Below are 26152 nucleotides of genomic sequence, written 5' to 3'. Positions count from 1 at the left end.
GTAAAGGGAACTCATCTACGGAAGCTCAACTAGACCAAAGCACTCACACCCCCTTTAAAAAGCAAACCAACAATAAACAATAGTTCTGTTAAAGTTTCTGTTGTTTAATTACATTTTTAGTCATCATTTTTATTATTATTAAAACCAGATAATTTTTACTGACAGTGTTTTGCATTTTCTGTGACTGTCTGCTTTTCTATTATTTTATAATATGTATTATTCTATAGGACTGGCCAATATACCAGTATTATATAAACATCGTGACATGATATAGGTATAATATTGGTATATTATATCTATATCATGATGTGAGATATATTTTGGATTTCGTCATATCATGATAAGGTAGCTGTGATGCATTTTCCTTGTTTTACAGGCTGTTGCTTTAATAATAGTCATATTTATTATATTGAATACATTTGTGAAATGGAACACATATATATGCTTCATTTAACATTAAAAAGCTAAAGAAATAAACCAGGTAAAAGCCTGATATAGATTATATATCTGGATATAACCAAAATATATTGAGATGTTATTTATAAGCCATATCGCCCAGCTTGACAGAACAATTGATTATATTGTGATGTATATCAATATTGAATGATATAAAAAAAAGTATATGATAAGTGATCAGGTTGGTTCCCATATCGCCCAGCCTTATTGTCCTATGCTGTATTGTCTCTGTCAAAAGAACTCTTTTCTTGTTTACTTTTTATTTTAAGTGTTTCTGACAACATGATCGGTCAGTTCAGTTCATGTAAATTAGGTCAGAATGACAGTAAGTGATATTCCAATATTCGTGCCAAATTTTGTGTAATTCTTTATCTTAGTTTTGAATGGTACTTTTTTGTCACCACAGTCTCAAAGACCTTGAATTAGAGAGTGAACTGCAGAGGGCGCTGTTGCCTCAATATTCTTTTTTATTTACTCAGAAACTTACATCACATTTCCTGAAAAAATATTGATATTCCTGATCCTGACATGGAATATTGACGAGTTATCGATGCAAAAAACATTTCTTAAAATTTGCAAGAACATAAATAAATATATATCTTTTTTATTTTTAAAGACATGTTTTATCACTTATTTTACTTTTTAAGTTTTAACAGTAATATAAACAAATCCACACATTAAAAACCACAGGAGACAACAAAAGGAAACAAAACAACTGCTATCTGGCAATATTCTTACCATATATTTATACATAAAGTCTATGTCAATACATTTTGATCAGGCGTTAATTTAGTCATAAAAACATTCCACTTTTCACAATCCCCTTTAAGATAAAAACAAGATGTGCGTAAAGATCTTCCAACAACAAAGATTTCCTTGACAATGACTCACGATTTTCTAAATTGAATCCCTAAAAATTCAATTAAAAGCTGACTGTTTCAGTGCCAGAGAAAAACAAATACATACTTATTGAAAGGTAAATTTATTTGCAGTGAACAGCACTTAAAACCAGCTGTTTGGTGGTTGTTTTTACAACAGTAATGTCATTATCACTCACTCCTTCTCTTACAACAGGGCCGAACAATAATGAAAATATAAAATAAAGGCCTCACTCTCACTATACTCAGATTCTACACGAGATCTAATTAAAAGAGAAAACACTCTTGAGTTGTAAATGAAAAAGTCACAGTCCCCAAAAATAAAAGCACTCGTTTTGCAGAATGGCCCATTTCGGGACAGTGTTTTGTATATTTTAGGAGACAAAATAAGTGTGTGCATCACTTTAATGTTGAAGCAGGTAAAGGTTGGGCTAATTTTAGTCCCTTTACATGCTGCTGCTGCTGTACACAGAGCGAGGCGAGGAAACGGGAGCGTCCAGAATTATCTGAATCTTCAGGAGCTCTGTCATGCTGGATGCATTTTAAGTAGCCTCATTTTAAAGAAAAGTTGCAAACGTGCACATCTGGCTGCACTTTCTGCACTTTCTGACTGATTAGTTTCACTCCTGTTTGGTCCCTAATGGTGAAGACTGGTGAGGAATATTCACTGAATCATTTTAGGACTCTGTAATTTATTCTTCATTATTTATTGTGCTATTATACTGTACCGTTTCTGCAAGCTCTCTGTCTTTTATGTGGTTAATTTAAAGGTACAGTGCGTAAACATCCCTCACCTCATCCTTCTCTTCAAAGTGTGTTGGAGAACGTACTGTATGCAAGCCTTCAGTTAGCATCAAAACTCAAAAAGATGTTTTATTTTTGTCCATTGTGGGCTACTGTAAATACATGGTGGAAGTTCTCTTAAATTTGACTCACTGGGCCTTTAAACAAGAACAATTGTTTATTAATTGTTGTATTAATTATGATTTGAATTGACTTTTTCTTTCTTATTCTTGTTTTCAGTGACCCATATTTCATAGATTTGTATTTTAGATTAGGTTTTTATATTCTACTTTGTAATGTCTAAGTTAAAATCCTTATAACGCTGCAGTGTTTGTTTAATTCACACTCTAATACAGATTTGGATTAAATTTGACTAATTTCACTCATAAAACTTTTTACAATTGACCGAAACACAGTAAAGAGCAGTGTATTTTTCTTTGAAGGAAGTGATTTTGTCAGTTTTACTTACTTTCTTTCAATTCCAACTTCTTCTGATGTTGTGGGAATAAGCCATGTATCTTACTGTTCCACTGTTTTATGATCAATGGACATTTAATCTCTGGAAATTAGTAAAAGAACCCTTTATTTATGGGTGAAGTGGAGGCCCTTAAATGTGGAAACATTTAAACCAGTAAAAGCATTTTTGCACTGGTGGTTATGACTCACTGAAGCAGGTGGAGACTTTATCTCCCTGTTGACCACTCCACATTGAGAACCAGCACTTGAAAAACATCACTAGCTGGAGTTACACGTCTTGCTCAGAAGTACTACGTCAGCAGGGCGGACGCTGCAGCTGGATGATCCACACCTGAAGACGGACGGCCTCTTTTTCTCTCTCCACTCCGCACCTCAGACAGGTCATTCCCAGGCCCTGAAGCACCGGTTTAATCAGATTTGAACTTTAGCGGTGTCATATTCGACCTTTCTGCTAAGTATGTGATATGTGTTTATGGCTTTTGATACGTACAGCACGAGCACAGAGAGTGTCTCATCCCTCTCAGCCATGTGGTCACACTGGTAATTATCGTTGGGGCCTTGAGCAGGATGTGGCTGCACAGAGTCTCAACTTAATGACTTTTTCTTATGGACACAGTGTCATATCTTGTCGGGGTCCAGACTTCCTTTGCGTCGCTCCTGCTTTGTCTTAACCCGACAGCACTGCTGCCAGTTTTTTATGCGCACATCAAACGGCACGTTTGCACCTTCTGAGTCTGGGCCCTGGCGATTGCTCCTGAGCCGTTAGATCCAGTGCTTATGTTTTGTACAAGTACATTTGAAAAGATATGGCGAACAGCTGTCTAATAGTGTTGCGTTTCCCAATCACCCACAGATGCAGTGTGTGCAGTATGTGCGTGTGTGTGTGTGCTACTTCCCATTGGTTAGTTCCCACCCCATTAGGTCTATTTGGCTGCTGGTGGTCAGATGTGACTGCAAAGCAGAGGCTCAGGAACAGCTTGCTAATTGTGTTTCAGACCTTCTCTGTCACTGATGTAGGAGTGAGGTCTAAAAAGGTTGCTTTGCCCCTGTTCTCAATCAAAGATAATAAGATTAAACAGTGAGGAGACGTGTGCATGCGCATGTGTGTGTGTGTGTGTGTGTGCGCGGGCGCGCGCTTGTGTGTGCTTACCAATAAAGAGACTCCAGATTTGGAGACAGCCTTGACTCCTGCTGTTTGCTTTGTTCATTAAGAGGAGATGAGCAGATGGTTTGCTGGTCTGTTGTGCAGTACACACGAGGACACACACACACAAACACACACACATGCAAATACACATACATGCATGCTCAGTCCTGTCACCTTAGCTTTATCCTCCATTTATCTTTTCCATTACACGTCTCTCAGCAGGACAAAGCTACTCAGTGAATTGTGAGGGATGTGTGTGTGTGTGTGTGTGTGAGACAGAGAAAGAGTGGAGATGAAGTCACAAACACTGCCTGTAAAGGTGGTCAAAAGCTGATGACTCATTCACACGTTCATTTCTGTGAATCATTGCTATTCACTTGTCAGCCACTCTGTATTCAGGAAGAATTGCTTGTAACGGAGGTATTGTTATATTCCTTGCAACACAGCTTATCTGCCCGCGTCCAGGAAATGACACATGGCACGTTTCTTTTTTTCCCTCTCTCTTTTTTTTGGCACAGCAGCTTCAGAACACAGTGTGTGTGTGAAATGTGTATTATGTACAAGAGTGGAAAACTTAATTTTACCTGCCACCTACTCTTCCTGGGGGGAAATGAAATGCTTTCAACGTGTTTAGCTGCATTTTAATCACAGAGGCCCTCGCGTAATCCGTTACCTTTTATATCAAGCACCTGTCTAAGATAGTGTTGAGCTCTCGATTATCGCCAACGTTCAAATACAGTGGTCGACCAAAGTCACAGGAGGCAGATTCATTCCCAGTAAGATACATTTGCTGTCATCCTCCTCCTCTTCCTCACATATACTTCAGACTCATAAAATAAACCAAAAATAAAAGAAAAACGCATCTATTTTGTGACTTTAGTATCCCTACTTTTTTTTAAAAAAAAGCATTATAAAATTAGTCATAACTTTGACTCAGCAGCACCTAAGAACACAGGAAATAGCATTTTGTAAAGCCTGAATGTGTGACCTATAACCACACATACCCAGGATGTCCATATAAGGAGTTGTGTATTATTCCCATGGCAATTTACCAAGAGTGCACCTGTGGCACTGATCTGTGCCGTGTAAGCATTAAGGGTTACGTAGAAAATTCAAGCGTCTGTACATTACTTTGTTATTTAAATTTCTAGCAACTTTACTTTCCCCGAACTATCTTTGTTACTTGTTACTACCAAATAATATCAGAAGAAGAAGAGTTAATGATCTGTGTTTATATAGAGCGTCTTGCTCAAGGACACATATAGACTAGCAGGAGCGAGGAATTGAATCCACAACCTTTCAGTTGAAAGACAACTCGCCGTACCACTGAACCACCATGTCTCATATCCTACAGTAACTCCTCACTTTTTTTTTCTGAAAAAAAAATAAAATAAATTACTTCTACCAAAGTAATTTTCTTATAAGACACATACTTTTACCATGTATCTATTATACATATTTATTGTTTTAACCTTTGCTTTACTTATTGGAGTACTTGTTGTGGATCTGCACATCCTCAGCCCCTCTCACTCTGACCTGAATTCCTTTTGATATTCAAGCAAAGCGGTGGCTGGCTGCCTGAGTTAAAGTGTTTCCCTCTAAAATAACTCACTTAACAAAAGGATCTGTCTCATCCATTATGTGTCCTCGGTGAAACGCTCCCTTTAGGAAGGCATTTTAGTCAGTGACGAAGTGCAATTAAATTGTTTAAACATTTAATTTATTAAATTAGCGCACGGAATTTGACTCAAATTGAACTCGGGGAGTTCTACTTCTCTTCTTTTTTTTTCTTTTTAAAATAGTTGTTGATATTTGCAGCTTATGCTGTGTAGCCACATTGTGGACAATAAAAATGTAACCTTAAATGAAGATTCATTCGTTTAATCTGCTCCACTACTACTATTACTACAAATTTGCATACTATTTAAACATTTTATTATTTGTTTTTAAAGTGCATAATGCTACAATAAGTGCAGGAAAAAAGAACAATAAATAAATAAAGAAGAGAGCAGCCGCGCGGGGCCTCAGCGGTGCATCGTCAACATGTTTTCACTAAAGGACAGTTTACGTGTGACCCTGCTCAGCAACTTCCTGTCCGACCGTCCACCCGTCAATATTTACGTGCCTGTTTTTGAAGATGGAGCAAGGATCGATGCCACTCCCCTCATATATGTATAGACATGCAAACCTATGGACGTCCCCGTCCCTGTCCCCCGTCCTCCTCACGCGTGACACAAATCTCAAGGGTTCAATGCATCACCGAATGCATTTGTCACCAAAAAAAGAACAAATAAACACGAGTCACAGAGGTGTGACGTACGTACAAAATCCATAAAACCATCTTTTTTCACACACACACACAGACAGTTAAATAAATGATGCAGAAACGAGACGATTCGATAAAAAGGATTTGTATTGTATGTATTGTCAAACTGCACTACTGCATAACATACACAATACAAGTCATCGACTGACTGTACAACATGCCGTTCTTTTTTTTTCTTTTCCTGTTTTGTTTTGATAATAATAATAATAATAATAATAATAATAACAAAAAAAGGATGACTATATATATGTACACAACTCTGTTACAAGTCAGATTAACAGCAAAGACGAAAACAAAAAAGAAAGAACTATGGTCGTTTTCATCTAGGATGGTTAAACCTCGATTGAAAGAAACACAGTTTAAAACATGTAATGATGAGAAATAAAGGACTGTTCCCACTATTATGGCCAAGTGTCGGTGATAACTGCAATAAATTAAACCAGAGAACAATGGAGGAGTTCATGATGTCTCAGACGCGCCACTGCACGTGAGGCATGCCTGTCCATTGTGAGGAATCTTCATCATCCATTCATCCATTCATTCATCCATCCATCCATCCATCCATCCATCCATCCCTCCTTACTTCAGTACATCCCAGCGGTCTGCAGGAACACTCTGCCCTCTGAAATCCAAAACAAATAAAAAACGAAATTAAACATTTTAAAACACTTTGTTTAATTAAAAAATGGAAACAAAAACACATTGACTGTAACAGCAGGATGAAAAATACTTTTCACTGAGGCTGATTCTGAACAATTAATCACTTTCAAATCAAAGTCGCAGTTTGAGACAATGCAATTAGCAAAACGCAGAGGCTGCAATTTTCCTGCGTTCTGTGCCAATGTGAGAAGAAAAAAGAAATGCAATACATAGAATAAACGTTAGACACAATTCAGTTGTCAAAGGGTTTAGGAGTTCATATTTGGGTGGTATCTCATGTGGTGATGCTCCGTCCTGCCTCTAATCTCTGGCAGTAACAATTAAATCCATTATTAATCGATTATCAACAAGTTCTCTGAGTTTTCAGCTTCTTAAATGTGAATATTTTCTGATTTCTTTGCTCCAAATAAACAAAAAAACACCATTAAATCTGATCAATTGTTGGTTTGTGGACAAAACCATTGAACATTTTCTTGACCTAATAAATGATTAAATACTGAAAATAATCATTAGTTGCAGCCCTTATCAAATCGAAGCACATATTTAGCAGAAATGTTACTTTACTAAGTTATATAGCCAAGTAAATTGCACTATTTGTCCGAAAACCTGCAATATTTTACCCAACTTCTTCAGCCCTACATTTTATTTGAACAATTATATCAATATTTCATATAACTAGACCTGACACAGCCACGTAATTAATAAAATATCTTGTTTTTTGTAAGCCTCAGTTGAGAATGTTTCGCCCCTGACAGACAATTTCCCTTTAAATGAGTTTGGGAATTTCTTCTGCTTTTCTTTTCTCCGTATAACAAAAACTGATTAAGACATTAAGAGAACATCATCAGTTCCAGGTTTGGGGAAACATTGAACAACATTTTCTGGTCCAAACATGAAATGTATTCATCAAGAAAATAATTGACAGATGAATCAAATCTGAAAAGAATCATATTAGTTGCAGAGCTTATCAAATCTGTGTCAATATTAAACTCAAACTTGACTTAAAAAGTTGCATCACAAATCAAATCGCACTATACTGTATGTCAGAAATAGACATTTTACCCAAAAACGCCTTTTTTTAAATATATGTATATATATATATATATAATTACATAAATATTTCATATAACTAGTGAATAAGGCCTGACACAGCGTTGTAATTAATAAAAGATCTTTTTTCTTGTAAGCCTCAGTTGAAAACGTTTCGGCCCCTGATCCCTATTTTTGGGTGATAAAACTTCCCGGGTACAAAGAAAAACCACATCCTGCCCCTGCTGTCTGACAGACAATTCCCCTTTAAATGATTTATTACCGCGTGTTAATTATGCAAATGATGTCCAAACAAACTCGTCACGAGGACAATTAAGACAGCCGTTAATTAGTGGTCCGGTTTTCTTCGTGCTTCACTGACATTCAATTAAAAAAGAATCGTCTTTGAACAAGCTCGCTTGGCTCGTGCGCCGGCCCCCGGCACGACCGGGGGAGCAGAGGTGGAGCCGGAGCCGTGCTCTTCTTTTGATGAGGCCGCCGGCGGCGCCGAGAGATCCCTGCCATTTCTTTTTCTGTCCGTTTTAAGACGTTACGTGTGGGACTTTCTCATTAATCTATCCCCGTGAAGAACAATAAATGTTGGCAAAAAATAAATATATTAAAAAGCCACCAGGCTCCATTAAAACGGTAGCCCCAGCGAAAACTACCTCACGCTTCATTTCATTTTGTTCATTTTCTCAGGAGCGAGACGGACGCCCTCCCCCGCAAAAAACAACCACGACTCTTCCGGTCGACTGGAAGCGTCAAGAGCACACGCAACACAGGAGCGAAATAAACCCACAAACAGCAGGTACATCACCGTTCATTTCACTGATGCTGCACCTGATTTTATTTATTAACAGTTTGACAGTCAAGTTGTTTGTTGTTTATTCCCACAAACTCGGTGTCGTGCCTTTACAAACACTGAAACACCAGTTTGTTTTGGGAAAATGTTTGTTTTTAAGCAGGAAATAGATCACAACGGAGTATGAGGGCCAAACTGAGAAGGAAAAAATTTATAAAAAGTCGCAACATTACAAGAATAAAGTCATAACATTATGAGAAAAAAGTCGCAATCTTTCAAGAAAAAAGTCGTAATCTCTCAGGAATGAAGTCGTAATATTAAAAAAGTCGTAATATTACGAGAATGAAGTCGTAACATTATGAGAAAAAAGTCATAATCTTTCAAGAATAAAGTCGTAATATTATGAGAATGAAGTCGTAATATTACGAGAATAAAGTCGTAATCTTTCAAGAATAAAGTCGTAATATTATGAGAATGAAGTCGTAATATTACGAGAATAAAGTCATAACATTATGAGAAAAGGCCGTAATCTTTCAAGCATAAAGTCGTAATATTACGAGAATAAAGTCGTAATATTATGAGCAAAAAGTCGTAATCTTATGAGATTAAAGTCGTAATATTATGAGAATAAACTTGTAATATTAAAAAAGTCGTAGAACAAGAACAAAATCATAATATTACGAGAATAAAGTCGCAATCATAAAATTTGTCATTATTAACCCTAATCTTGTAATATTACAACTTTATTCTCATAATATTACGACTTTATTCTCAAAAAATTCAATTTTTTTTTCTTTGTTGTTTGGCTCTAACACTGCATCATAATAGCTCAAGAAATAATTTATAAAAACTTGTCATTTTTCTTTCAGTGACTGACTTTTTTCCGCCCTCCTCTGCACACTGAGGCAGCTGTGCTCCTCGCGTCTTCACTCGTACCTTGTACTGTCGCCTTGGTGTCCTGCCTGTTGTCGTCGTGGTTACTCCCGTCCACGTCCTGGGTCACGGATTCTGTGTGAGGAGCTGCTGCCGCCGCCGCCGCCGCCGATGATTGATGGCCTGTAGTATGGTCATTAATTAATAAGGGCACTTAATTAGAGGCTGATGAAGAGTGGAGCCTAAGACTTGGTGACATTTAATATGAAAATGAGGCAGAAATGACAACATTTAGCGCGATGAAGAAGTTAAAAAAAGTTAGTGTACCTGTGTGTGTACTGACGGTGTGCAGGAGGGTGTGTTCTGCCTGATCGCGGAGTTTCACCTCCTCCTCCAAAGCCTCCTGTAGCCTCCTCTTATTCCTCTTCTCCTTCTTCAAGCGCTTCTGGATCAAAACTAAATTGAAGAAGAAAATATTTCACATTTACAGTCTGATGTTTTCTGTCAGTGGGTGTGGCCAATACTCAACCGGCTCCCAGTGCGTTAAAGAAGAGATTTATAAATCCTTTTTATTTGTGTATAAATGTCTAAATAGTCTGCAGTCTCTAAGATCAGCTGATGCTCTGAGCTGTTCCTAAACTGCAGCTGAAGCTCAGAAGGGACCGGGCTTTGCACAGTTGTGGAAAGGACTGCCATTAAATCTCTTTAAAGACACTGTGAGTCTGTTTTTATGCACTTTCTAAGGTGAGATGTCGTTGTCTACACATGTGTTTGACATTTTTCTTTTGTCATTTATGTCTTTATTTATTTATTCAAGTACTACCGTACAGTATTTTGGTCAATTGGATTGGATAGTGAGTGCATAACAGAGGCTGTTAGAGGCATCAATGATGGTCCAACATTTGTTCATGGCAACAATTTACAGTATAGTACAGTAACAACATGGTCATTATATGGCCACACATGCTAGAATAGAAGAGAATGAAATCGAGCCTGGATTTCTTTCGGAAAAAGTCCTTCAATGAAACATCGGGGTGAATTTAAATAGCATTTTTTAAACGGCTTGATTGATAAATGTGTAACACTAAAATGAGTGATAATAAGTAGAAACTGATCAGTTATTGATCCTGATTTTTCTGTTACTGAGGTCATCCACAGTGTCCACAATGTAAAGTAAAACACAGACGGTTGGATGATGTAAATCGTTACAGTTCAACGATAAAGATTTTAAAAGAAGAACTGACGGTGGTTATTAATGATGTGTCAGTGTTCCACCTGGGAAAATATTGAGCTCCAGTACTTTTGTACCATGTTTGAGAACCATGGGGTTCTTGTAGATGTTTCCTCTGTAACGGAACGGAAAACGTCATAAATGAAGACTAACAGCCAGTCAGAGTTCTCTTCAGATATCCTTTCTATTGCATTTCTACTTATACTGCTCTTATTGTGTGTTCATTGTGAACACATGACAATAAACGCTTTGAATCTTCAGCTCGAACTGTGTCAGTGTCGGGTCAGATTCAGTCAATATTCTCTCAGACTACCGCACTTTCATATGCATGATTAACAACAATACAAAATTAAAAATATGTTATACCCATAATATCCAGCCTCATAAACCTCTCAACATTACCTGGATAATACTTATTTACTTATCACGCCACTATAACTAATATTATATTACTAATATTACCTCCATATTAAATTTTTTTTTTACCACACTATTACCATATATTTACTGTAGTGTGATGTAAATTTGACCCTCAACGCACGACAGCGTCACCGTGATCACACATGACAGACTCGGTCGTATTTTCGGCGACACCTTGCGCGACGACTTCTCCGTCAGGTGTGACCTTTATCGAGGGAAAAACTCAGTCTATGACTGACACTTCGCTCTCACTGTGCTGTGTGTGTGAAAGCTACACGCCAAACTTGATTTAGTGTGTAGTAACACTTCCAGCCTCGGGCTAATTCACCTCTGCAGCTGCTTGGAGAGGCTAATATACAGTAGGTGTCCTCTCATCCTGATCTGATTTTCACGTTCTTGGATGTCCTGTCAGCTTACAAGTGGATTATAGCAAACCTGCTTTTGCTGCACAGCAGATTTTTTATTTTTTAAGTGTTTATACATGAAAATATGAGAACTTTCAAGTGTTTATAGCTTCATAGGGATGGAAAATTGACGCTGAACGTTAATAGAATGTAGATTTATAAGGAAAATGTACAGGTTATGAGTGTGATACGGCGTCGACTTACCTCTGTTTTTCTGCTCGATGCTCAGCTGCCGCTCCAACGTCTCTCTGAGCTCCCGCTCTCTGACCAGCTCCAGCTTCAGCTCCGTCCTCTCCAGCTGGTCCTGCTTCTCCTGCGCCCGGGCATTTTCGATGGCAACCCTCAGCAGACCCTGCTTGGAGACACACAGATGCACATCAACAGGTTACACACTGGACCAAAAGCCAGGAGACGCCTGGCGTTTCCTTTAAAACACAGAGTGTATCGCTGACGACACGTCTGCACGAGTGCACATTGCGTTACTGTAGTGACGCGACGCTTTGTGCTATCGGAAAAACTGTTTCTGAAAGCTGAGAAGTTGCATGTTAAAGCCAACGTTTATTCAGTTTATTAAGTTTATTAATTTAACAATTATTACGGTAATTTCACTCACACTGTTTCAGGAAACAGCGTGCATTTTTTGGGCCTGTCATTGCACATTGAGAGAATGGAAAAATGTTATTGTAAATATGTTTTATACTGTTCACATTTCAAATTGAACAGGAAATATCTGTTGTTCGTGTATTTCTAAATAAACCTTTTTGTATTTCTTCATCTAACTGGTGTTAAAACACTATTTTAACATGCAGTAAATTGTAAATAACTGCCAGATATTGTAAGTTATTCTGAAAAAATGGGCAAAAGCATTATTTGCAGGACATTTTCTGGTCCTTTTATGGTTAAAATAAGCTAAACCGAGCAGACATTTTGAGGGTTAGGTGTTAAAGGGTTAATCGAGTTATCATTTGGTCCATAAAATGTTGAAAAATATCTATCAGTGTTTCTCAAACCTGGAAATGATGATGTTCTCAAATGTCTTATTTTGTCCACAAACCAAAATTATTCAATTTTAATGATTTCTTTGTGATATTGAGCAAAGAAACCTGAAAATATTCACATTTAAGAAGCTTTAATGACACTTTAATGACAACGACAGTTAAAATAAGTTGCAGTTTATTTTAAAAGAGAATGCAAACCACCGTATTACAAATGTAGAGAGATAAATAATAACAAACCTGCCTGAATTCAGATTATTGCTCATGAAATCATCACTGCTCTTTTATCTTGGAGCTGCCATTACATCAGGGTCAAACCAGGTGAATAACATGTTTGTTTTTTTGCCTCCCCTTGTGTAAACCAAACCAGCGAGTGCTTTCAAATGTGACTCCGCCACAACAAAGACAAGTAAAATCTGAGAAGCAGGTCAGCACACGCCCATTCCAATTATGGCATATCTTAAATGTCTGCCATTTACCATTGCAGGAAATCCCAAAGAGTGGCTCATCTCCGTTCCTATTCATCTCCAAGTATAATAAAGTGGTAATAAAGCCCCAGCAGAGCCTCACCTGGATGTTCGTGAGCAGGGTCTCTATGGAGGACAAGCCTTCGGGGAAGATGAAGGGAGTATGGTGGAGACCTGCTGAGAGCTTCTGTCCCGCAGTGTAGGCTCCCCTCTCACAGCCTTCTCTGCCTGACGGGGGCTTCTGGTAGACTTGTCTATCACAGCTCTCCCTTGTCGCCAAGGAGCTGTTATCTGCGGGGCAAAGAGGCATTTTTGATGTCTATCACTGAGGCTAACACAATAATAATAAGTCACACTGTGTTAAAGGCTCAGTTTGTAGCATTTATGGAGGGTTTACAGGTGGAAATTGAATACACTACCCATGAGTTTGAATAGCTAGCTATACTGATAGCTAACTAGATAGCTAGCTAGCTAGATATATCTCATCACATGTTAAAAGGAGTAGGCAGAGCTATAAACTTCTATGTTCTTATCCCCCACTCCTATTACACATAACTCAATTTATAGACTACTTTAGCCCATCACTAAATATTTAAATATTATTTTAAACAATATTCTTAATGACAACACAAGAATACGTCTGCCTCTAAACGCGACCATTTCCATCGATGTCCTGGATTAAACGGCTGTTCCTCATCCTTGTATTGATTTAAAATTTGTATATCTGATTTAGATTCGGGAAATTTAGAGCTTGTACTTTTAAGAATAGTTCATTTGTGTGGTCTCTATATCCTGCGTTATTTATTAATCTGATTGTCCTTTTCTGCATCATATATATTGGTTGAATATTGCTTTTGCCCCACATCTCTACACAGTAATGCAAATATAATGTATATAGTGCTTTCTGATTAAGAATATGCCTTGTTTTCCCCATGCTGCATAGTATTTAATTTCAGCCACTAGTAGTATCTCAAATATTTCCTTCATCAGAGACGGCAAAGCAGATTTGAAATATGTTTTTCTGTCATTTCAGACATTGATTTGTCCTGAAGTGGTGAAGTGGTGCTTAAAGCAGAATTATGCAGGATTTTTATCCTAATTCAACAGCTTCGGAGTCATTGTGATGGTTTTATGTCTTGTTGAGGGGGAGGTTGTGGGGCTGCCCCCTACTGTGTTAGCGGAAAATCAGCCTTGCAAGATCAGGAGCCGCCGTCCCGGAGAACTAAGAGGTCTCAAGAAAGTGCGAGAAACACAAATTGCTTCACGGCACACACCAGGTACCAACTCTAGTCAGTGATAGCGTTATTTTAGTTCTATTTAGTATTTTATGTTCGAAAAAGAAGCAGAGAAAACTGTTGTCGGGGGAAGTGGTAGACGATGGACAGATGTTTACAATGGTGTCGTAAAAATATGTACTCTGAAACTCTAGGGGGAGCTCTGTAAAGAAAAAGGTAAAAAAAAACTCTCCCTTCTCTTCTCTTGTGTTGTCTGTACTCTGCTATTTCTTTTTGTTTCTTGTTATTTAGTCAAATGACCGAGAAACAGGTCACCATCATTAGATGCTGACTCCACCTAATTCTTCCCACTTCCCCAGTTTTTTCCCCCTGGTTCTTATAATTTATGTGTTTAATCGCGTCATGAATCGAGAGGGAGCAGTGGAAGAGTCATCATCAAATTATTCACACTTTCTTGCACTTTGCAGTTCGCCCTGCGGTTGAAGTGCAAAGGCCTTTAGGAGGAAGCCTTTTAAAAAAGTACTTTAGGTAAGGGGCCTTGCTCTGTGGAGGTTGCCATCTTGCACTGCCAGTTTCTACAGGAAGCCTAAATGGATGTAGTCTATGTGTGTAGTCTAAGCATGTAGTCTAAGCGTATAGTCTAAACGTGTAGTCTAAGCATGTAGTCTAAGTGTGTAGTCTAAGCGTGTAGTCTAAGAGTGTAGTCTAAATGTGCAGTCTAAGCATGTAGTCTAAATGTGTAGTCAAAGCATGTAGTCTAAGCGTGTAGTTTAAGTGTGTAGTCTAAACATGTAGTCTAAGCAAGTAGTCTAAGTGTGTAGTCTACGCCTGTAGTCTAAGCATGCATTCTAAGTGTGTAGTCTAAATGTGCAGTCTAAGCATGTAGTCTAAGCATGTAGTCTAAGCATGTAGTCTAAGCGTGTAGTTTAAGTGTGTAGTCTAAGCATGTTGTCTAAGTGTGTAGTCTAAATGTGTAGTCTAAGCATGTAGTCTAAGTGTGTAGTTCTAAGCATGTAGTCTAAGCGTGTAGTCTAAATGTGTAGTCAAAGCATGTAGTTTAAGTGTGTAGTCTAAACGTGTAGTCATAGCGTGTAGTCTAAATGTGTAGTCTAAGCGTGTAGTTTAAGTGTGTAGTCTAAACATGTAGTCTAAGAAAGTAGTCTAAGTGTGTAGTCTAAGCATGCAGTCTAAGCGTGTAGTCTAAATGTGTAGTCTAAACATCTAGTCTAAGCGTGTAGTCTAAGCATGTAGTGCAAGCATGTAGTAGTCTAAACATGTAGTCTAAGCATGTAGTGCAAGCATGTAGTCTAAGCGTGTAGTCTAAGCATGTAGTCTAAGCTTGTAGTCTAAACATGTAGTCTAAGCATGTAGTGCAAGCATGTAGTCTAAGCAGTCAACAAAAAGTAGAACTTCACTGTTCACCCTCTATCCATTCAAACACCAAAAACTTGCCAAGTGAACAGCTGACTTTACTACTAATGCTGACATAACATCATGTGACTCATATTCCCGTATGTGACCATTCACATATTCAGTGACATCATGATAATTATAAACAATATCCATGCAAAGAGCTGGCATCTACAATGGATGTTCACTATAAGGTGGAACCTTATGACGCAAATAGGGCTGCAACAATTATTCGTGTATAGGCCACCATTTTTTAGTTGTTTTTTTTACATTCTTCAGTTAAAAGTCACTAACTCTTACACACTCGACCTTTCATGCGGGTGAACGCAGTTCTATCTTAATTACAACTTACTAATGCATTTACTTTATTTATTGCGCATGAAGTCAAACACACAAGTGGGTGTTTACACTAATTACTGTGTGCACAAGTGCCTGTACATACATATACAAAAAAAGTTGTGTTTTGAGGGCTTGGAAATGTGGCTACCCTTTATTAGATGGCACTCTGCCTATTGATAATTCATCACAGCTTGACATCTCACATAAAAACAGCTAAGAAGCTGCATTATGGATGACCATCTGTTTGTAAACCTGAGAACTGCCTATTCCCGATTGGTGACAGTGAGGGAGATGGCGATTAGCTATTTTCTGCATTTTTTCTTTTTTTTTTCTTTTTAACCGCCTGCATCAGGCTGTTGCTCACTCTATGCGCAGACTGTCATCCGAGCCACTGAGGACGAAGACGTCCTGGGAGTCCGCTGCTTATTGGAGCGGAGACAAGTGTGAACGCGCGACGCCATATCTGGCACTTTTCTCTCTCTGTGACAAATGACAGTGTTTTCTCCACTTAGCTGACCACAGCATCTTCTGCTCCAAAACCGCCCACCTCCCCTACTCCGCCTCGGCCACACGTCTTGGCAACTGTCACATTCAAGGTGTTTCACAGATGAGAAGCAATACCCCTCCCTTCTCTCCTCTCTCTCCTCTCTCTCCCCCACCACCCGCTCTCCTCCTTTCTCCCTCTTTCTTGCTAAAAGCATTGCTCTGTAGAGAAAGGTAATTAGCAGGTGCTGGCGAGCTCAGCGGAGGGCATCCAACTACACTCCTGTGGCTCACATACAGACACACACACACACACACGTTCATAGCCAGTGAAGTGCGCAGTCAGCAGCGTGGGCTCCCCAGGCTCCTTGGATGTGACTGATCCTTTATTGAGTTACTGTTTTACGCCTACTTTACCTCACACTCTCTCTCTCTGACACACACACACACACACAGATTTGGCATAAATACACACACACACACACACACACACACACACACACACACACACACACAACTGCCAGCTCGTTTGATCATTTACCCATCTCCGTAACCAAGGTCACTGTCTGTTTTTCTCTTCTTTCCCAACTTCATTTCTCTTTTCCCCCCACCTCTCTCTCTCTTATCCTTCTCCCACCCGTCCCCGGGGCTAATGAACTTCACCACGTGAAGACTGCCAGTCAGCGGAAGAGAATGGGAGGGAGGGAGAGAACGAGAGAGAGACAGAGAGAGAATAAATTCTGCTGATGTTTGGTTAATGGGAGTGAGGTGTCAGGGACGGCCTCTGATCTCTGCTGCGTGGATACGCTGTTCAAAGACCACCAGAAACAGCACACGCAGCCGAAAAACGCACTTGCATACACACACAATCAGAGATTATCATAGAATGGATTGACAGAATGACAGCGCTCTCGAGTGCTCTTTGAAAGTCCGTCCGATCCGCGGTGAACCTGTCCCTGTGATGTTCTAGGTCAAACACAAAAGCCTGCAATCGGGCAAATGTACATGCCTTTCATTTGCATGCGGGAAAATCAATTGAAAATCAATTGCACAAATGTGATGCATGGCATTCACGTTGTTGGTGCCATCACTGTTTCGTCAATACGTTCACAGATACCTGACAGCATGTGAAACCTTACCTGGGAGGCCTTTGTGATTTTTAGATTCGATTACTGAATAATGTGATTCAGTATTAGAATACATTTACACAGGCGCGTGCACACACATACAAAACTCCCAGTTTCTCTCCCACTCGCTGGAGATTTCTGCTGACTGTTTGTCCTTGAGCAGTCCTCATTAAGCTAATGCAAACCTCCCTGACAGAGAGAACCAAACAACTGACGTTGCAGCGCCGTGGCAACGCAGGCCCTAACGACAGGGAGGCAGTCGTTATGCAGATGAGGTCCAGCTGAGAGCACGGGAGGCCGCCTGGCTCGTTAGGCCATGGCCCAGCAAATGGCTCGCTAATGTAACACTGTTTCCTGGTCTAATGGAGCCCTGTTTTGCAGAATTATTTGTCTTTGCTCACCGCGGGGAGCCAGGAGGGCCACCAACAGCGAGAAGGAGAGAAGGAGGAGTGAAGGAGTGAGACGGTGAATCTTTATCGACCTGTTACTGAGGCACTTTGCTTTCGCCAAAGTGTCATGAACACGCACTCTTTCTTGTGAATAAAAACAACCACCGCGCGGCTGCCAGTTGCCATACGTGTTTAATTCCACCGTGCGAAACCTTGTGTCATTGACAGATGGACTGGGCGGAAGCTCAATAGTGGACGGACGGACGGACTTTGATTTGTCTGAGAAATAATCATTACAACACATTTAACGATTAATGACTGTAGCAGGAACTTGACCTTTGAGGCAAGGGTTTAGAAAATTAGCAAGGGCCTCGGGGCAAAATGCCCTTAAAATATTTGAAATTGTCCTTGAAATTTGCACGACAGGGGCTTTTAATGCGCCTGTAAAATAGATGATTAACTCTCGCAAAGTCAAAGCCGAGTCAAAAAATGGCCAGTTAGGCATCCGTAGCACACATAAAACTCCCGCCCCTTCCTCCTCCTACGCATGACAGTGAGCCAAGAGCTTCACCGACTACCTGTTCACACAACACGGAGCACTTTATAAATAAAATACTGGAACTAAAACAGTCACTGCTGATGTCCCTTCTGTTAGAGTCTTAAAGTTGTTAGTTGTTAACTTAAATTTCATTATCATTAATAATACAAAACAATAATACAATGCAATTAATAAAAAGGCCTTAAAAAAGTAGAATATTTGTTGATGAACTGGCTAAGTATTACAGAAACTTAATATATGCTGCCAAGTCTCACAAAATGTGTGTTTTCATGATGTGTTTCATTCACAGGGAATTTAGTTTATACATTGTTTTTATTTAAATTAGCGAACAAAATAGATTGAATATACAGATGCCAAAAAAAATATTGGCATCATACAACAGCTGTGCTGATCTCTAAAGATCAGTATTGGCATCAGGCATAAAAAAAACCCTTATCTCTCAACGTTTATTAAAAAAGTCTAATACTACGTTATACTTATAGTTCACCCTGGCTGAAACCTGATCGAGGAAACAAGGTATTTTCCAACATTTGATACAAAAAACGTCCTGGAAATGATTCAAAATGCTACCAAAACTTATTATGAAGGGGCAAAAACAACAAATCATGTTACAAACATTCATTTCCTCAGCTGCTTTGAGGCAAAAGTGACACTGCCGTTCAACAAGTGTGCGTCACGCAGTGCACTCGAGTTGTACAAAGATCATTATGTATCTAACCTCTGTCACTGTGGCTCCTCTTGCTCTCCTTGCTGTATTCCACTGGAGTCACATCTGGATCTCTGGACCCCTGCACCAGAGCAGGGGAATGTCCCAACACACTGTGACTGGACGACAGGCCGTCGAGGGAGTCTGGACGGAGGAGAGAATAAAATGAGTTCTGGTTCTGTTACAGTTAAAGCGTCCTAACAATCTGCTGGAGGTACATACATGTGGCTTCTGCGATGCGTTCGGTATGAGATGGCGAACTCGACACGCTACTGCTGTGATTGGACGACATCTGGGCTTCCTCCAGCGAGGGAGACGGTGACGGGCTGTCACGCACTCTTTCCTGTAAAACAACAACGTCACTTAAAGGTTCTGTTACCATGAGGAAAACACTTAAAGATCCCAACAGAGTGTCCCGTATTTGTACATCGATCATATTGACTTTGCCTCAGCGTTGATTGATCTTTGAATTCATCTTAAGTGAAAGCTTCAGGAGAAAGTGCAGTTTTTCCACAACAAAGACAAAGTGTTTATTTCAGTGTCCTGGTTCAAAGACTTGAAATGTGTCATTTGCCTTTAAGCTGGCAGACCTTTTGAAAAAAAGAAAAGAAAAAGAAAAAAGCACAGGTATAAAATGTTAATGTGATTATCAACACCTGTGCTTTTCCTGCGTAAACATGTCAAAATGGCTGCGGGGCAAAAGGCCCGTCGTTACCAACACTAATGTACTTTAAAAAGTAGCATGAGTTTGAGTTAAAGTCAGTTTAGTTCATTTTGACAAAGTTTAGTGGGACCGTAGACCGTGTTGAACAATGGAAACAGCCACCAAAGAGTTTTGTTTGTACGGGAAAATGAGCGTCTACCTCCCAGTTGACTGATAACATCACTCAACTTTTTCCTGAGGAGTTAATGGTCTCAATCACTAGTTTCAGTTCTTCTTCAATAAAACATGATGTCAAATTTGTAAATCCTGTTCCCATGGAGAGGAAAATAAGTCCGATAAAGCACGGCACATAAGGAGTGGACGTCAAATTGTGAATCTCAAACGCTCCCTTTGGTAGGATGCTCAAGTTTGAAAGAGGTAAAGAGAGGAAGCAAGGAAGCACCTGTCCTTGGCACTTCGACTCTAACTCTTATCATGACTGCCAAGAGTCCTGAAGTGCGATACGCTGGTGACATGTCCGTGGTTGCCCAGCGTCAACTGGGAATGTCTCCAAGTATCTCCTGCGAGTGGCTGTCAGGCTGATAAATATATGCCGTTTTATCTTGCTGTTCATCTATTTTTACAGAGACATAATATTATTTATTTATAAAGTTAAAACTGATATTGATAGAGTTTCCTGTTTTTAATAAACTTAACTTATGTTTGCTATCTATCTATCTATCTATCTATCTATCTATCTATCTATCTATCTATCTATCTCTAACTCTCATATGCCGTGTCTGGACGCAGCCCAGAGTTTGAAAACACAATGGTCTGTATCATTAAAATGACTTACCGCTGAAGCAAGAACTTTTTGGCAAACCTCCTCAACTTGGTTACGACAATTAAATCTATGATCCTGTTTTTTAAACAAACGTGACCATATGTCCGTGTGCAGGATGTGTGTGTGTGTGAGTTTATGGTGTAAAAATAGATGTGGGACTGGCCTTAAGCCAAGGAAATGGTTATTAATATCCAGAGATTACACTGAAAAACAAACAGTTAGCCAGTGATATGACGGCAACTTGTTTACTTAAGTTTTGATGAACTTAATTCATGTGGTGGCATCAACTGAAATGACTGTTTCAGTGTGGATCCACCCGTAGATAATTACAAGTTTTCAGTTCCAACCATGGTTTTAATAAACGTGATGCTTCTGGATTCTTCATGTTGCATACAAATCATCAAATATTGGAATATTCTGAAAGGAAAGTTTGTTGAATAATGAAATTAAGTTTGATTTTTTTTTTTTTTGGCTTGTTTTTCCAAGGGTCTAATTTTGAAAAAGCAACACGTCTTCTTATGTAATGTTTTAATTCACGGTTTCTCAGTGTCACACGGACTCATGCTTGTTAAATGTCAGGGTGGCGAAGTCCACCGAGGACGGACCCCGGAGTTCACCTTAATGACGGAGGTGGGAGCCCTGGCAGGAGGGTTGGCATGAAGCTGCGCCACGTTGGCCATGCTGGCCAATGTACTCAATCGGTTCATCTGGCCCATTGCCATGGAAACGGAGGCTGGCGCCAGGCTGGCAGGGATCAGAGGATGTGACATCATCATGAAGGGCAGCTGATCCAGAACTAGGGGAAGAATAGAGTAAAATAAAAGATAAAGTGAAGCAGTACAAAGAGTTTCTCATACGGTAAAAGGTCAAACCAGGAGCTGCGTTTGAATCAAGGCTGCATCATACATGAAATAGATCTTCTTTTCCATTTTTCTTTTGTTGTATTCATAAAGGCCCTGTTTTCTTCCGTCTAAAAGAAGTGCCTCTGCCTCTCTGATGACAGGAGTGAAACCGGACACCGATATCATTTGTCTGCGATGTCAAGATTACACGGACGACTGCTTCGCCTCTACAGCGCGACTCGATAATAAGTGTGCGCGAGCATGTCAGGGGTTTAGGGGGATGTGGATGTGTGGGGAAATGAAAAGCACAGGAGGAAAGCAGATGAAAAGTGAGTGGAGTGGAAGAAGAAGTAGACGAAGAAGACACAAGAGATAAACACTCGTCCTGGTGTTTCAAACAACACAACGGTGTCGGAATTGCTGCTGCTGTTGTTGTTGTTGTGCAGCTTCATGTGCTTTTCATGAGCGTCACCTACTCAACCTCTCTCAGAGTTAAGAAAAAAAACGGGCCAACAATTTTGGCTCTTAATGACAAACCAGCTTGTTTTGAACAGTTCAAACCAAACTGGTATTATCTCGGTCAATCTGTTGTTCACACTCCCCTCTTTAAGACAAATATCCCCTATCTTTTAAGAAAATCCTTCCCCTCAAGAGCACCCCAGTGGGTTGTTGCAGTCCCTCTATTCATGGAGCAAACATGGGGGGGGGGAGAAAATGACATAAATATTTATCATTTAATAAAAGGAAAAACAAAAACAAAAGAAACACAGGGAGGAAGTGGAACAAAAGAAGCTGATGGCAGTCCTGGTGCTGGGCCAGCAATGCACGCTGGGTAATTATAAACACAAAGGAAAAAATCTTGGACTCTATTCTGCACAATTGTCACAAATAATAGAACGAGAGCATGGAAACAAAAAAAAAAGCAGGGCTATCCAAAGAGGTGGGATGAAAAAGAACAAATGAAGAAGGGAGAGGAAAGAAAGGGGTGTTGGGGGGGGTGGGACAAAAAAGGAGAGAAGGCAAACTAAGAAATAAAGAGTGAGGCGTTGACTTTACGAGTCGGGGTTCGCTGGACATATGTGCGCTGCTTTGTGCATTTGGCAGATTAGTCTCTCACTTGCCCAGAGCAGAAACCAATCCAAACAAAAGATCTGTCTGAATGGAGCTAAATAACCAGATGCTCCGACAATCAACCAGCAGCCAACTCCAAATATTAAGCCTTGGTTAGAAACCAACACTCAAACACACACACACACACACCTCCATCCCCCTCCTCCACCTATATAATTTCATTTTCATTCACTCTCCTTCTCCTTTTCTTTTTTCTCGCTGCCCCCCTCCCCACCACCCCACCTTACGTCCTCTGCCCTCCCATCACTCTCTCTTATGTTTCATTAAAAAACATCAAAAGTCAAAGTGCCTCTCTCATGTTTATCCAAACAAACCATTACTGTAAACAAACAGTTACTGTAAATTTCCCAGAAGATCTTGTTAAACGCAGAAATGGCCGCTCCCCGCTCTTCCCCCGGCCCGTAAGGTGTCACACTCAGCATTTGTGAGCGTGTAAGTGTGTGTGTGTGTGTGTGTGTGTGTAATCAGAGACGGCCTTTGTAGTGGTTAAAGATCTGGTAGGGGTCTATTCTTCCCATAAGGCCGTGGGTGGCAGTATGGAAAAAACACATTGTGGGTTATATATATGTGTGTGTGTGTTTCTCCACTTGACTGTGTCATTAACAGTGATTAAGCTTTACATGTTTATAATGGCTGGTGGTAATCATGCCACCAAACTGTGCACAGATGCCGGCAGTCGTAACGGAGTGTATACAATGGTAAACAATGCGTAAGACCGGGGAGGCGTTTTTATACGCAGACAGATTTACTACACGCCAAAAAATACACAAACACGAGCGAGGACGGCGGCGTCTTCTTCGTCTCCATCTCTGTCCCAAAGCCTGACAATATGCGCCACATGTTAAGTGAATCCCAGGTTGATATTGTATTCCGCACAGACCTCCATAAGCCCTGTCATCTGTCTAAACACACTGATGTCGCTTTAACCTGTCGATAACAGAGGGGGGAGGTGCGTCTGATTTGTTTGTGTGTGTGTGCGTGTAGGCGCGCGGGCGGGCGGGCAGGGCGTGCGTGTGTACGTACGTGTGTCCGTTCCGCCATCGATTGTCCAGCGTTTGTCGTTTGCATTCAGGACAGTGAATTAGAGAGAAGACTATTGATCTGGTCTCAGCCTCTCATCTTATTCATCGCTCTATCATCCCTGTGAGCTCGCTCTCGTCCACTGCTCCGCCGCGGTTTACGGCGGGCCGGCCCTCCTCCACTGTGACGCCACGGGTCAGTGCAATCACACACGGCTAAAAATTACATTAGGGCCGAACACTTCAATCCACAATACGTGATTTCTAGTTTGCAAGTCTAGATTGCAAGTCTCTCAATCAACAACAAAAGACCTGATTTGATGATGATTTCTAGGGTGGAAAAAAATGCTGTGTGCTGAATATTTGATGGCATTTTTGTTGAATATTCTAAACACCAGCGCATGAGAGCTAGTGAAAGGAAGGTCACGGTTAGTGCTTTCAGACAGACATGGTTCTGGTGCCGTTGTGGAGCCTCAGAACCTTGGTGCTTTCTGGCAAACTAGCTCGCATTCACACCAGAAGTTACGAAAAACATCACCGGCAAAATCTCCATATTTACGCTTTTTGTCACTCGTCTTCACAACCGAGTTTATAACACGCCCACTCATGATGTCACGGTTCGTGAGGAGGAAGAACCACTATTGGTTCCAGCACAAACGAAACTCTAGCGGACAATTAGGTGTGAAAACGACCTGAGTGTGTTGAGCTAATGGGACCGGTAACGAGATGCATTCAAGTAACCTCGTAAATTTCATCACCCCTGCAAACACACTCACTAAATGTTTGCTGTCGCTGCTGCCACCTTGTGATAACAGATGCAGCACAAATGATGGTGTCAGTGAAGTAGAAAATGGTCACAGTAATTAACCTTATAAATTAACTCTCCATCTTAATCTAATCTCACTACACCAGTGTGTGAAGTATATGTGATGAAGATTTTAATGGGAATAAATCTGCCTCCTGTGAAAACTCTGTAGCTGACTTTGCTCGACCGAGAGCTTAATATTTTCTCAGGTTGTACTTGGTATAAAACGTTTGAGAACCACTGCTCTATCATGTTCTATTACAGTGAGATTATTAAGCTGAACATGTGGTAAAATGAAAAGGTTAGCTCTAAACCCGGAACACACTGCTTACTCAACTCTTTTCCTGTAAAGATGCGTCTAATAATTACTCGACGTAAGAGACAGACGGCCGTGATGCGCATGAGTAACCGGCCTGTTTCCGATTGAAGTCTTTTTGATGTGATGACTAATATGTAGTAATGATTTGCTGGCAGCAGTTTGAGGCCGCAGAGCTGATGACTAACTTTGGATTTTTGGGGGTGTCCTGAATCACACTGTAGGCGAAGAAACATTTTTTTTTCTTTAAAAAGGTGATAAATATATAGATTTTTAGACCTAGAACAGGTATTAGCAAGTAAATGTGGTCGAGGGACATTTTTTTGTAAGCAATTGAATATTGGGGCCTTCATCTTCATCCGGCAAAAGTGCCTTCAAACGTCTTTAAACAAACAAAACACCCATGTCTGCTGCCTTAAGTTAACAATAATGTGGAGACACATGCTCGTACTGTTGATTATATATCTTCTTTGAGCCTAACACATGCAAACAGTTATTTTACATACATTTACTCTCTAAACACAGTGTTTTTATTTGTATATTTCAAATCAAACATACACTTTAGGTTAACTGTCAATTCTAGCAACAGAATCTATTTGAATAAGTTCACATTTTTTCAAAATAAAAGCTCTGAACGAGATAATTTAAGTTAGTTTTGTTAAATCATCGGATTCAGATGCTGGCGGGCCAGTTTTGTCCCACGGGCCACCAATTGCTGACCCCTGACCAAGAACCTTTTCAAATTTCTCCTCTTAGAGGAAACGTACGCGCAGGAGAGATGACGTCATATCCTGGTTTTTAATCACCCGCACGCACAAACACACACACAGCTGCTCAGATGTGTACGGAAAACACCCGAGCAGGTTATATGGCCATACTTTAATTATGTGACATATTATGTGTGCAGGCAAACACACGAGACTCACCCAGTCCATGGTTGTGGTCACCGTTCTCCCCGTTTGGCCCGCCATGTTGCTGGTTACTGTGGTAACTGGCCATCGCTTCCAGCTTGATCTTCTTGGCCAGGGCAGACAGATCTGAGAAAGAGAAAGAGAGAGATATAAAGAAAAAGAAAAAAGTAAAAGGGAGAATGGGGGGGATCAATAAGAGCCAGATCAATGGCCCCGGTGGAGGATTAGAGCAGTGGGTAGGCAGGAGGTTGTCATGGGAAGACAGAGGCCGGCCATTCATTCTGACTGCACCGCTGCACTGGCCATTTAGCCTGCCAGGGAATCAGCAGTGATAGGAACAAGCCAAGACATTCATCTCTCCCACACAGAGACAACACATCCCACAGCACAGCACAGACGATACTTTTAGATACAAAGTGCTCCTTTATCTGTACAAATTAGA

General features: G+C 40.2%; 1 protein-coding gene across 5 annotated transcripts in view; it reads right to left on the bottom strand.

The window, feature by feature from the left end:
• Positions 1 to 6136: 6136 nt before the first annotated feature.
• Positions 6137 to 26152, bottom strand: part of dachc (dachshund c) — a 35100-nt gene continuing 15084 nt past the window's right edge. For 3 of the 5 annotated variants that reach the window (XM_044045829.1, XM_044045832.1, XM_044045833.1), the window contains exons 3-11: positions 25726 to 25836; positions 21304 to 21482; positions 19422 to 19542; positions 19212 to 19343; positions 13055 to 13242; positions 11694 to 11844; positions 9762 to 9890; positions 9498 to 9617; positions 6137 to 6689 (exon numbers count right to left, since the gene is read on the bottom strand). In XM_044045829.1, coding sequence (XP_043901764.1) covers positions 6652 to 6689; positions 9498 to 9617; positions 9762 to 9890; positions 11694 to 11844; positions 13055 to 13242; positions 19212 to 19343; positions 19422 to 19542; positions 21304 to 21482; positions 25726 to 25836 — 1169 coding nt within the window. In that variant the 3' untranslated portion in view covers positions 6137 to 6651. The remainder of the gene's footprint in view (positions 6690 to 9497; positions 9618 to 9761; positions 9891 to 11693; positions 11845 to 13054; positions 13243 to 19211; positions 19344 to 19421; positions 19543 to 21303; positions 21483 to 25725; positions 25837 to 26152) is intronic. The other 2 variants (XM_044045830.1, XM_044045834.1) reach the window with 1 other exon arrangement.

This window comes from Solea senegalensis, linkage group LG15 (genome assembly GCF_019176455.1).
Source record: "Solea senegalensis isolate Sse05_10M linkage group LG15, IFAPA_SoseM_1, whole genome shotgun sequence".
NCBI classification, from domain to species: Eukaryota; Metazoa; Chordata; class Actinopteri; order Pleuronectiformes; family Soleidae; genus Solea; species Solea senegalensis.
The sequence above is the reverse complement of the archived record's forward strand: the minus strand, read 5'-3'. Positions and strand labels throughout refer to the sequence as shown.